Source organism: Gekko japonicus, unplaced genomic scaffold, assembly GCF_001447785.1.
Source record: "Gekko japonicus isolate JY-2015 unplaced genomic scaffold, Gekko_japonicus_V1.1 scaffold3555, whole genome shotgun sequence".
Lineage (NCBI taxonomy): Eukaryota > Metazoa > Chordata > Lepidosauria > Squamata > Gekkonidae > Gekko > Gekko japonicus.
The window spans coordinates 82,117-93,770 of NW_015174946.1; the positions used below are offsets into that span (position 1 = coordinate 82,117).

The window sequence follows — 11,654 nt, forward strand, 5'->3', positions numbered from 1 at the left end:
GTCTGTAAACCGCTCCGAGCCTCATGAATAGGGCGGTATATAAATCGCAAATGTAATGTAATTTGACTGGCTTTCGAGCAAGGGAACCTTTACCTTTACTTTAATGGTTGGGCAGGTCACACAACAAGCTTTGCCCCTTCACTTCGATGCTGTAGGGGCAATGATTTGTACTCAGAATTTAGGGCATATGGAAATGGGAAAAGGGGAAGTATGGACACACTCCACTGCCCCCAGCCCATGGTACTGATGTTTCATTCCAAAGGCTATAAAGAAGAGATTGGATTTATACCCCACCCTTCACTACCCAAAGAATCATAGAATCATTGAGTTGGAAGGGACCTTGCAGGTCATCTAGTCTAACCCCCTGCACTCTGCAGGAGCATAGCCGAAAGATAGCCCTACATACCTACAACATACCCGAAAGATGGTCGTCCAGCCTTCGCTTGAAAACGTCCAGCGAAGGAGCATTCGCCACCTCCCAAGGCAGACCGTTCCACTGCTCAAGCACTATTACAGTTAGGAAGTTTCTCCTGATATTTAGCTGGTAACGACTCCCTTGTAATTTCCACCCATTAGATCTAGTCTTGCAATCTGGAGCAAGAGCAAGAGAAGTCTCAGAGCGGCTTACAAACTCCTTTCCCTTCCCCTCCCCACAAAAGACACCCTGTGAGGTAGGTGGGGCTGAAGACTCCCTTGTAATTTCCACCCATTAGATCTAGTCTTGCAATCTGGAGCAAGAGCAAGAGAAGTCTCAGAGCGGCTTAAAACTCTTTTCCCTTCCCCTCCCCACAACAGACACCCTGTGAGGTAGGTGGGGCTGAGAGAACCCTGCCAGAAACTGCCCTTTCAAGGATACCTCTTATCAGAACTACGGCTTGCCCAAGGTCACCCAGCAGCTGCATGTGGAGGAGTGGGGAATCAAACCAGGTTCTCCCAGATTAAGAGTCCACGCACTTAACCACTACACCAAACTGGCTCTCTAAAAGTGCTGTATTCCTAGAGGAAGAGCTGTTCAACAGGTTCTAACTAGCTATTGATATCTAAATGGAACATCCATGTTCATAGGCAGCGTACCTCTGAGTATCAAGCTTTTGGGACACAACCAATAGGAACTGTGCACATCACCTTGAGTTCCTCAAAGGGAGGCATGGCGATGTGAGAAAAAGGGTAGTTAAAATGAACTGAGGCAACATTAGCTAGATAAGCTTTTTTTTTTCTAGGAGCTAAGTAAGAAGATACATGTATATCAGAATGTCAGAGCAAAGGAGGCATCAGATTTTGGGAAGCACAACCCCTAAAGGTGTTATATTCATAGAGGAAGACCTCATGCTGTTGGCTATCAATACCTAAATGGAACCTCCATGGTCAGAAATCATCTACCCCTGAATATCAAGAAGAGGTGGAATGGAGTGCCATTCAGCCAGAGGATAAAAAGAAATACTGAACAGAACCCGCACATAGGAGTTGTGTGTTAATCAGATGCCTGAGTGGGCCTGATCCTGCTTCAGATGACGCTCAGTGTGCAGAAGTAGGTCTGTATACTCCACTTTTCTACCTTAAGGAGTTTTGTGAGGCAGGTGGGCCTGAGAGAGTTCTGAGGGAACTGGTGACTGGCCCAAGGTCACCCAGCAGGCTTCATGGGGTGGAGTGGGGAATCAAACCCAGTTCTCCAGATTAGAGTCCGCTGCTCTTTCCCACGACACTATGGTGGCTCTCTTCAAGAGGACACTTTAAAGAGGAGTCAATTCGTTTTGTGCACTGATTTTCAGCGATTCCTAGAAAGCGAATCAGTTCATCAAAGAGCTCCAATTGAGAACATGGGCTGGATAGACCATAGGGCTTGGCTCGGGCAAAAGCAGATTCCACGTCTGTTGACTTTTACTTTTGACACTGAAAAGAAGAATACAAAAGGTAACAGCAGGGTCAGAAACCCACAGTGAGCATTGACGAGAAGGAGTGAGACAAGGTCCAGAGCCCAATCTGAGCAATATCATTTAATGATTATCGTGGTTAAAAAAGTATCAAAAAAGTATAAAAACTGCAAAACTATGAAAGCATTTATGGTAGTCTAAAACTGGCCACTAGGGATGGGCACAGACCTAAAAATTCCAGTTTGGGGTTCCTGAACCGAGCAAAAAATATCCTGAACCGAACTAGCCAGTTTGGATCCCCCTTTTACTTGCCGCGACCGGGAGAAGGGGGGGGGGGAATCACCCAGGAATGATTAAATGGCTGCCAGACATTAAACCTGTCCATTTTTTGGAAGCACTTCAAAGCCCTGCTGTTAGGTTTAAATGTCTGGCAGCCATTTCAACAGTCCATTTCACTTCCCCCTGCTTCCAAGTTGGGGGAAATGAAACCCACTGGTGAAATGGCTTGCAGCCATTTCAGCCTAACAGTGGGGTGGGTACGTCCATCAACTCTTAGGCTGAAATGGCTCGCTGCCATTTAAACCTATCAGGCCAGCTGCGGACCTGCACTGCTCAGCTGTTAGGTTTAAATGGCCCAAACAGCCGAAACTGACAAAAAGTTCAGTAAATGTTTGGGGAAGGCACCTTCCCTGAACACTGGTTCAGGGGCTCCGAAATGGGCCACGTTCGTGCTGAATTTTGGCTCTGAACCAGTTTGTGCCCATCCCTACCGGTCACCACAACATAGAAAAGTGTTCTCAAAAATGGCTCTTGCTCACCTCATAGGAAAAGAGAACCTGATTTTTTTTAAAAAATGTACATTCCAACTGTCTACCTTCAGTAGTAATTTCATTTCCCAACGGCAACTTGCTGAAAAAACACACAACAAAGAAAAGGGAAAAAATCCACAAAGCAAGACCTCGGGCACCCTTCACTAGCTAGCTGGAATGCGAGGAGGACGCAGTCTTCCTGTGTTTCTAAAAAGTAACCTTATTGCATAAAGCTTGTTAATGGTACATGATCCCTAGCAAATATGAAAAAGGAGGCAGTTTAACAAGTAAGGGTGCTGGTGCAGAACAATTCACAGTTTGGAGGGGGAGGAAAGCAGCACGGCGTTCCAAATTAGTCTTTCTAGCCCTCCAACCGCCCATTTAGACTTTTAAATGTGGCTCCCTTTCAGTCCTGGCCCAGGGATACAGCTGCGACTCGTTACACAGTTCCCACAAACCCCCCTCTTCAGTCACTACGAATCGGCAGACTACCAGAGCCTGTACCACAAGCAAGCCCCAAGTGCTTGGCTGCTATCGAGAAGATCGCACTGGGCCTGACGACGGGGCGCCAGCAAGACTCTAGCATGCAGCCTCAATGGCTGCTGGGCAGGCAGAGCGACGACGACCGGCCCGTCACTGGATGTCTGCGGGACGCAGTTGTCGCTCCCCCTCAGCCAGGAAGATCTGCATGGCCCTGTGCAAGAGGTAGACGCCCAAGTTCCGGCGCCGCTTCATGGACCAGCCTGCCACAATGCCGTAGTAGTTCCCCCTCTTCTGATTGGTCAGCATCTTCAGCCCTGAAGGCAGAGAGGAAAGAAGGGTCAGCAGGAGGAGGATGAGAAGGATGAGAAAGAGGACAGGGAGGAGGAGGAGGAGAAGAGGAGGAGGAACGGAGAAGGAGGAGATTGGATTTATACCCCGCCCTTCACTACCCGAAGGAGTCTCTGAGTGGCTTACAATCTCCTTTCCCTTCCTCTCCCCACAACAGACACCCTGTGAGGTAGGTGGGGCTGAGAGAGCTCTCTCTCTCGAGAACTGCTTGTGAGATCAGCTTTGAGAGAACTTGTGACTGACCTAAGGTCACACCAGCAGCTGAATGTGGAGGAGTGGGGAATCAAACCCGGTTCTCCCAGATTAGAGTCCGCGCTCCTAACCAGTATACCAACTCGTCCCATGCAACAGAGCCAGGTGTCAGCTAGCTGCCATGTTTCATCCGCATCTGTCCTTTCCTGCCTGTGGCGCGACTGTGCATGCTTGCTCGTTTGCTGTAAACAGCGGTAGGGAGGCGGTCCTCAGACCGTGCGAACTGGCGCTGCAAGACTGGGTTATCTGACTAACCTTGAGGAGGAGGGAGGGCTTGCGTTCCACTGTTGGTGTGAATATTTCTGCTCTCATGAGGCACGGAGACTCTCCCGTTCATTATTTAACCTCCCGCCGGGATAATTCCCCTGCGCACGCTTGGATTTCATCTGCTTAGCCAATTGCAGCATCACGTTATATGTAGTCATGCATCCGCCCCATTGTCATTCCTAACAATATCCCTGTAGACCATGTCAACGGACCTGTAGTCTAATAAAGCATAACGATTCCCTGGAAATGTGTGTGTGGAGATTTACATGCTGTTGAACCTGACAGTAGGTCCCGTGCAACGGAGATGGTAGACTACTGGCTACTGCTCCCACTAGGTTGATCCTTACCGATGGCATCCACCATACTGGCCTCTCGCGTGTAGGCCTCCACTGGGATGACGTTCTGGAAGCAGTGAATGGAGATGACACCCTCTCCACTCGCCCAGATCTCCAAAATGTGCTGGACTTTGGGACATGCCTGCGGGGGGGGGGGGGGGGGGACAAAGGGGAACGCATGCGCTTAGGGTTAGAGAAAGGGCAACTAGGCTGGCTGAGCAGGGGTGGAAACTAGTCAAAAGGCCAAAATTACTGATCTTACGGACCAAAACTCAAAACAAAAACAAACAAACAAAAAAAAACCCTAGCCAAATACTGACCAAAAACTGACAAACCGCTGAACTATTTAATTCCACCCTATCGAGAAATTAACGTTTTAAAAGCAAAACTGGGTATTCGTTAAAAAAAATTACCATCTGGCCTCCACCACCCCCATAGCCAGCCATCGCACACCTTTTTATTGGAAAAAAAAATATTTTATGAAGATAGGACGACGTTTTCATTACTGTACAAAATCTAAGGCATAAAAAAAAGATCCCCTTTTAAAAATAATCGCATACGGCAGATAATAAAACAGCAGAACGTATCAAAAGCCTTTACGTAAAATAATCATTCTGAGAACAAAACATAATTACTGTAAGGAAAGACTTTGCTTTTACTTTATCTTTGGGGGGGTTTTTTGCTGAAAAAATAAGTTATTAGTGAACTCTTTTGTTTCTCGACAGTTCTCCGCACAGCATCCACAAGCATTTTTTCTTGTCCCCTTCTTCCTTTGCTGTCTTCCACTCCTAGCATGAGCTGTGCCGTGCTGAATCCCACGATATCCTTTTTCTCAACAACCCCCATTACATGTTTGGTTGCATCACTTAGCAACGTTCGAGCAATCCTCCTCTTCTCGTTTTGTTCTTGTCTCAGCTTTTCCAGTTTTGCTGATTTCTTCTATACAATCCTTTTCACGATCTTCTTAAAGTTTTCTAACTCCTCTGCCTTCCCCCTTTTTTTCTTTTCTTTTTCTCTTTGGCGCCTTCTCTTTAATGACACGCTGTTCATCACAATACTGTTGTCGAAGGCTTCCACAGCCAGAGTTCATTAGTTGCTGTAGATTTCCCGGCTTGTGTCGCGTGGTCTTGGCATTGTAGGACCTGACGTTTCGCCAGCAGCTGTGACTGGCATCCTCAGAGGTATAATACAGAAAGATGCCACACAGCGTAGCATTCAGACGAGAATAAAATAACATGGAAGACACTGCAGACGTGGCCAACCTGAAAAATCAGCAGTGGCTGAACATAGCCTAACTCAAACAGGACACAGTATTTTGTTCCAAGACACTGAAAGGCTGGACAACACATCCAATTACCATGTCAGATTACACAGGGAAGCCACTGAAATTCATAAACATGAACACAACTTCAACAGGAAAGAAGAGAGTTTAAAAATAAATAGGGCATGGGTTCCTGTCCTGAAAAACACAAAAGGCTCTACATCTGACAATAGCACTACAGATAAGATTGGAATCTCAGCCAATCCACATACAAAAGAACCTCCTCAGGAAACAGGAAATCTCCTCAGGAAACAATCCATATACCAAAGAACCTCCTCAGGAAAGCTCCTCCATTAGCATGTCACAGCCTGGGGAACTCCTACAAGAGAATGACTCAGCCCTACCCCACCTTCCTGAGTAGATATAAATTACCTGCTTATCATTTTTCTTCTCACCTTGACATGGAGAGTACTCCGTCTTTCTGTGTTATACCTCTGAGGATGCCAGTCACAGCTACTGGCGAAACATAGGGTTCTACAATGCCAAGACCACGGCCACGCAACCCAGAACATCGACAGCAACTAACATCACAATATTGCTTGTAACAAACATGAGCTGCTCTTGCCATCTGTAAAAGCTCATGTGTGATATTAACATGGTATGCCTCGTTTTCGTATACATATCTTTAACCATCAGGTGAAATGGCTACCGAAGGAGGTGGATCCAGCTGCAGAATGGCTTCTCACCGGGAAGTCATCTCCATCTTTAGAGGTTTTTAGACATCTGGCTAGATGGCCATGTGACGGCAATGCCGATTCCGTGAACTTAGGCACATCATGAGAGGGAGGGCAGGCAGGGTTGCCTCGGTGCTTAGTTGTTGTGGCCGTTTCTTACACACCCAGGGAAATGCTTCATATCTCGTATATGAAAACAAGGTATAACATGTTAACATCGCACAGGAGCTTTCACAGAGGGCAAGAACAGATTAGATGGCTCTGGTTGCCACTTTGGGGTCACAAAGCAATTTTTCTCCAGGCAGGTTTGGCTGGGGATTCTGGAGGATGTTTTTGTCATCTACTGGACCTGGAACAGGGGTCACTGGCAGTGTTCCCTCTAAGCTGAGTTAGTGTGAGCTAGCTCACAGTTTTTTTTAACCTCCGCCTCACACATTTTCGTCTCAGCTCAGGGAGGGTGGCTCCAGAGCAAACTAATTTAGGCAGCAGCCAAATCGCTCGCTCACAACTTTAATGCCGGTAGCTCACAAAGTAGAATTTTGGCTCACAAGACTCCACAGCTTAGAGGGAGCACTGGTCACTGGGTGTGTGTGGGCGAGATATCTGTGAATTTCCTGCATTGTGCAGGGGGTTGGACTAGATGACCCTGTTGCCCAGCAAGGCACTTAATGTGCGCTTATGAACTATATCTCATAAGTAATAAATATGGACTATGCAAAGATATGGTTAAGGGACTGTACTGCAAGCTGACCCAATAGGAGGCCAGTTGAGACTGTACACCTGAGAGAAGAAAAATCTTCCTTTGCGTTGATGTACCAGCAGCTCTTCAAGGTTACCTGCCCTCTTACCTGATGTGAGATGGATCAGTTCCTTTGTCTGTGTAACGCCATCCCATGCCCAAGCATGAGGACAGAAAGCTCCAAACGCCATTAGGAGTTTCTTCCAGCACATGTAGGCAACCCCTTCCCCCACCCCAGCTACCTACAATTCTGCACATACTCAAGAGACTCTCCCTGCAGTTGCTTGGCAACTACGTAATTGTTTGCCCATCAACAACCCGCTAGGGCCATCAAGAGACAATAACCTTAACCTGATCACTCATCTTACCTGCAACCAGGTGCCAGCTTCCAGCCTAAGTTTCTAGCTCTCAATATTGACAACTCTTTAGTCCCCCTCCCCTCTTCCAGCCAGCCAATAGTATGTTTTATGGGACGGACTAACAGGAGGTGTCACAGGGGGATGTGGCCAGCCTAGCCAGCCCCCCCACAACACGTTATAAAAGATGCTGCCCGACCACATGGTCTCTCTCTTACCCTCTCCACGACCCCTGTCGAAGCTTTAAGCCTCTTATGTCCAGTTTGCTATCCATATACCCGACCTCCATCTTTAACCTCTAGTCTGCAGCTAGAGTCCAAACCCCTCCATTCTTCCATTGGAACGGCTCAATCAATGAGGACAGCTAAATATCACCCAACCAACGAATGTCCTGCTAATGCAAAAGTGTTTATGATCTATCTTTATTTCTGAGAATAAGTATAATTGTGTGAGTGTTTGTGTATTGTCCGACTGAGACATCTCCATCAGTAAATGATATTATATTTTACCAACCATAGTCTCTGTGTCTGTTCTGGTACTTACAGCAAAGGTGGGACTTCTGTATACATTGGTGTGAACCCTAATTTGCCCATTGCCAATTAATAATCATAACTTCCCCTAGATTAATTGAGAATTCAAGGCAATTTGGCTAACAACCCTGGAGGTCCCTTCCAGTGTTCCCTCTAAGCTGAGTTAGTGTGAGCTAGCTCACAATTTTTTAACCTCCAGCTCACATATTGTTGTCTTAGCTCGGGAAGGAGGGCTCCAGAGCAAACTAATTTAGGCAGTAGCCGAATCGCTCGCTCACAACTTTAATGCCAACAGCTAACAAAGTAGAATATTTGCTCACAAGACTCCACAGCTTAGAGGGAACATTGGTCCCTTCCAATTCTATGATTCTGATTCCCCCAAAATGCAGTAACAAAAACAACCCCCCCACACAAGTTGCATTCAAGAAAACAAAGAAACACTGACTTAACTGACCATTTAAACAAACAAACAAACAAACAAACACCTTACAAATTAATGACCAGGATGAAAAAAATGAACTTTTACTGATATAACTGACCATTTCCCACCGCTGGCTGAGGGAGTCAGGGTGTAGTGGTGTGGGTGCTACAGTGTCAGGTAGCCCTGTCATGGGTCTGGAATGTGGAGGGGTGCCCTCCCATTTTCTGTCTCAGCTCTCCCTGGCTCACCAACTGTTTGCTATCTTATGCTTGACCTTGTAGATGCTCTAGTTGCAGTATTATTCGCCTGGGAAAGTTAATGCCTTTTGCTTTGCCTACTTGCTTTGCCCGCCCGTGCGAGATGTATCCACTGGCTCGTGCTTACCGGGGGGATGTTTGGTTCTAGTATAAGTCAGAGGCCCTTGTATAGGCGGCCATTCCTGACACAAGCTGTACACGTGTCTCTAGTTCTGGATTTACCAATAAACAATTATCTTCTCATGAAGCCCTGTGTTGCGTAACCTGACTAAGGACCCTGACATACAGCCCTTGAGGCTGGAGTGGGTCAAAGGACTACTAATCACCTCCATCTTAGAACTCGAAAGCAGACGGGGGCACAAAGAAACTGGGCCAGCCCTCCCCTACAAGAAGCGACAACTGGTGACCTCCCAATCAACCCCCGGTTCTTCCGTCATCTCTGCAAGCAGGCAGTGGGCACAGGTTACAAATTATGAGAGATCACGGGGGAAGCTGATCAACCAATACAAACAACCGTGATAGAGGTGCTAAGAACTTATTTTATGTAAAATTTCTATGCAATTCACTTACATTACTTTTAGCATTAATAAGATACCAGGGCTTTTTTCTTGGAAAAAGAGGTGCCAGCCAGAACGCTCTAGAGCAGGGGTGTCAAACATGCCGCCTGGGGGCCATATCAAGCCCCCGGAAGGGCTTCTATCAGGCCCGCAGTGGAACTGGCTGTCTTCGGCTTCTTCTTCCAGTTCTGCTGCTGCTGCGTCATCGTAGGTTTGCAGCTTACAGATACACACCTGAACAGCAGATTCAAGATTGCAACAGCACAGACATCTTGATGCAATCATTCAGAGCAAGAGGTGTCAGTTATCAGACACTGTTAAATAAACAAAATATTGCAAGAGTGCTAATGTTCTAAGCATGTTTTATTTTAAGTAAAAAAAATACCTTTGTGTTTGTGTCCTTTATAGAGTTTATATCTCCGCTACCTGGCATTACATTCTATGACACACATGGCCCGGCCCAACAAGGTCTCATTCATGTCAGATCCAGCCCTCATAACAAATGAGTCTGACACCCCTGCTCTAGAGGGAAATGAAGTTTTCAGCCTGTATACTGAAGACTCATGAACCTTTAAAAAAAGAACTTTGTTGAAGAGGTTCCAGAACTCCGTTCCGGCACATTCCCCCAGAAAAAAAGCCCTGATAGATACCAAAGAATTTTACAGTGCATATAATTCCTCTACGATAAATAAAGTGCTTAGGTCAAATAACTGTCCATATAGTCTTGACTGATGCTTATAATCAGGGCTATTTTTGGGCAGGAACGCACAGGAACGGAGTTCCGGCTGGCTCCCAAGTTGGCCACGCCCAGCAGGAACTCATTAGTATAATAGGCCACACCCAACAACAGCAACTCATTAGGATTGGCTACAATTAGGGGTGTGTGGCCTAACATGCAAAGGAGTATAATCAGGGCTATTTTGGGGCAGGAACGCACAGGAACGGAGTTCCGGCTGGCTCCCAAGTTGGCCACGCCCAGCAGGAACTCATTAGCATAATAGGCCACACCCAACAGCAGAAACTCATTACGATTGGCTACATTAGGGGTGTGTGGCCTAACATGCAAAGGAGTTCCTGCTACAAAAAAAGCCCTGGGTTTTGACCACAAACAAGGTAAACAGAATAAGAAGCAAAAGGTGGGTGTGGCTGGATGACCAGACTTCTGGTAACATGGGGGTGCGGCCTCACGTGCCAATGAGCTGTGCTGTCAGGGGTGTGGCCTAATATGCTAATGAGTTTCTGCTGTTGGGTGTGGCCTATTATGCTAATGAGTTCCTGCTGGGCTTTTTCTACAAAAAGCGCCCTGCTTATAATATAAAGAGGAGGGATTTGCCACATAGAACTTGGAACAGATGCAGAAGTTGACAATTAGAAGTTCAGAGCGATGATATGAACAGTGATTTGACCTAAGCCTCACCACAGAGGAATTATATGCCCTGTAAAATTCTCTGGTATCTATTAATGTGAAAAGTAATACAAGTGAATTGCATAGAAATTTACATAAAATCAGTTCTTGTTAACTGTATCACGGTTGTTTGTAGTGGTTGATCAGTGGGCACACGTTGGCAACTGGCTTCGTGGCACAGGCCTGGCATGGCTGTGTCCAGACAGACCCTCGAAAGGGCTGCGATTCTTCCACCGCACCTTTTTGTTCTTCCTCGTAGAAGGAAACGGGACCCATTTGGGCCCAACAGGATGGGTCAAAGAAAACTGTGCAAAAAGACACTAAGGAAAAATATGGAACTATTTACTAGTGAGTAATACGGTGGCTCAAGTGGTTAAGACGCAGAACTGCAGGCTGTGGAAGGTCAGTAGTTCAGCAGTTCGAGACCCGGGTGCCGCATGATGGAGTGAGCTCCCGTCTCTAGTTCCAGCTCCTGCCAACCTAGCAGTTCAAAAGCAAGAAATTGCAAGTCGATAAATAGGTACCACTTCGGTGGGAAAGTAACAGCGTTCTGTGCGCCTTGGTGTTTAGTCATGCCGGCCAAATGACCACGGAAACGTCTTCGGACAGCACTGGCTCTTCGGCTTTGAAACGGAGATGAGCACTGCAACCCTAGAGTCGGACTCGACTGGCTTTCGAGCAAGAGAACCTTTACTTTTAACACAAGTATAAGTGGTAGTAATACAACTAGGGATACCACTTAAGTAGTACTTACAAAAATTCAACTGGTAAATCCTAACTTTTTTTCAGAAGTTCAACAGGTAAGTTATCAACAATCTGACAGGTAAGTCTACAATTTCTCAATAATACAACAGAGGCAGTGTTTACAAAAACCCCACAGATGAAATCAATACTTATACTGGTAAGTTTTCAACAGTCCAACTGGTAAGTAGACAATATATCCAACTGGTAAGTCTACACTGGATGACGAAGACTCCGGATTTCATAACTTCGTTTCGAACAGTCTTCCTCAGCAGAGGCTGCTTAGGG

The 11,654-nt window shown here is 46.4% G+C and overlaps 1 protein-coding gene across 1 annotated transcript in view; it reads right to left on the bottom strand.

The window, feature by feature from the left end:
- Window positions 1–2,010: 2,010 nt before the first annotated feature.
- The window catches only part of ANKLE1 (ankyrin repeat and LEM domain containing 1), a 33,936-nt gene continuing 24,292 nt past the window's right edge, over window positions 2,011–11,654 (bottom strand). The window contains exons 8-9 of the mRNA XM_015425122.1: window positions 4,378–4,507; window positions 2,011–3,477 (exon numbers count right to left, since the gene is read on the bottom strand). Of these exons, the coding sequence (XP_015280608.1) occupies window positions 3,314–3,477; window positions 4,378–4,507 (294 nt within the window). The 3' untranslated portion in view covers window positions 2,011–3,313. The remainder of the gene's footprint in view (window positions 3,478–4,377; window positions 4,508–11,654) is intronic.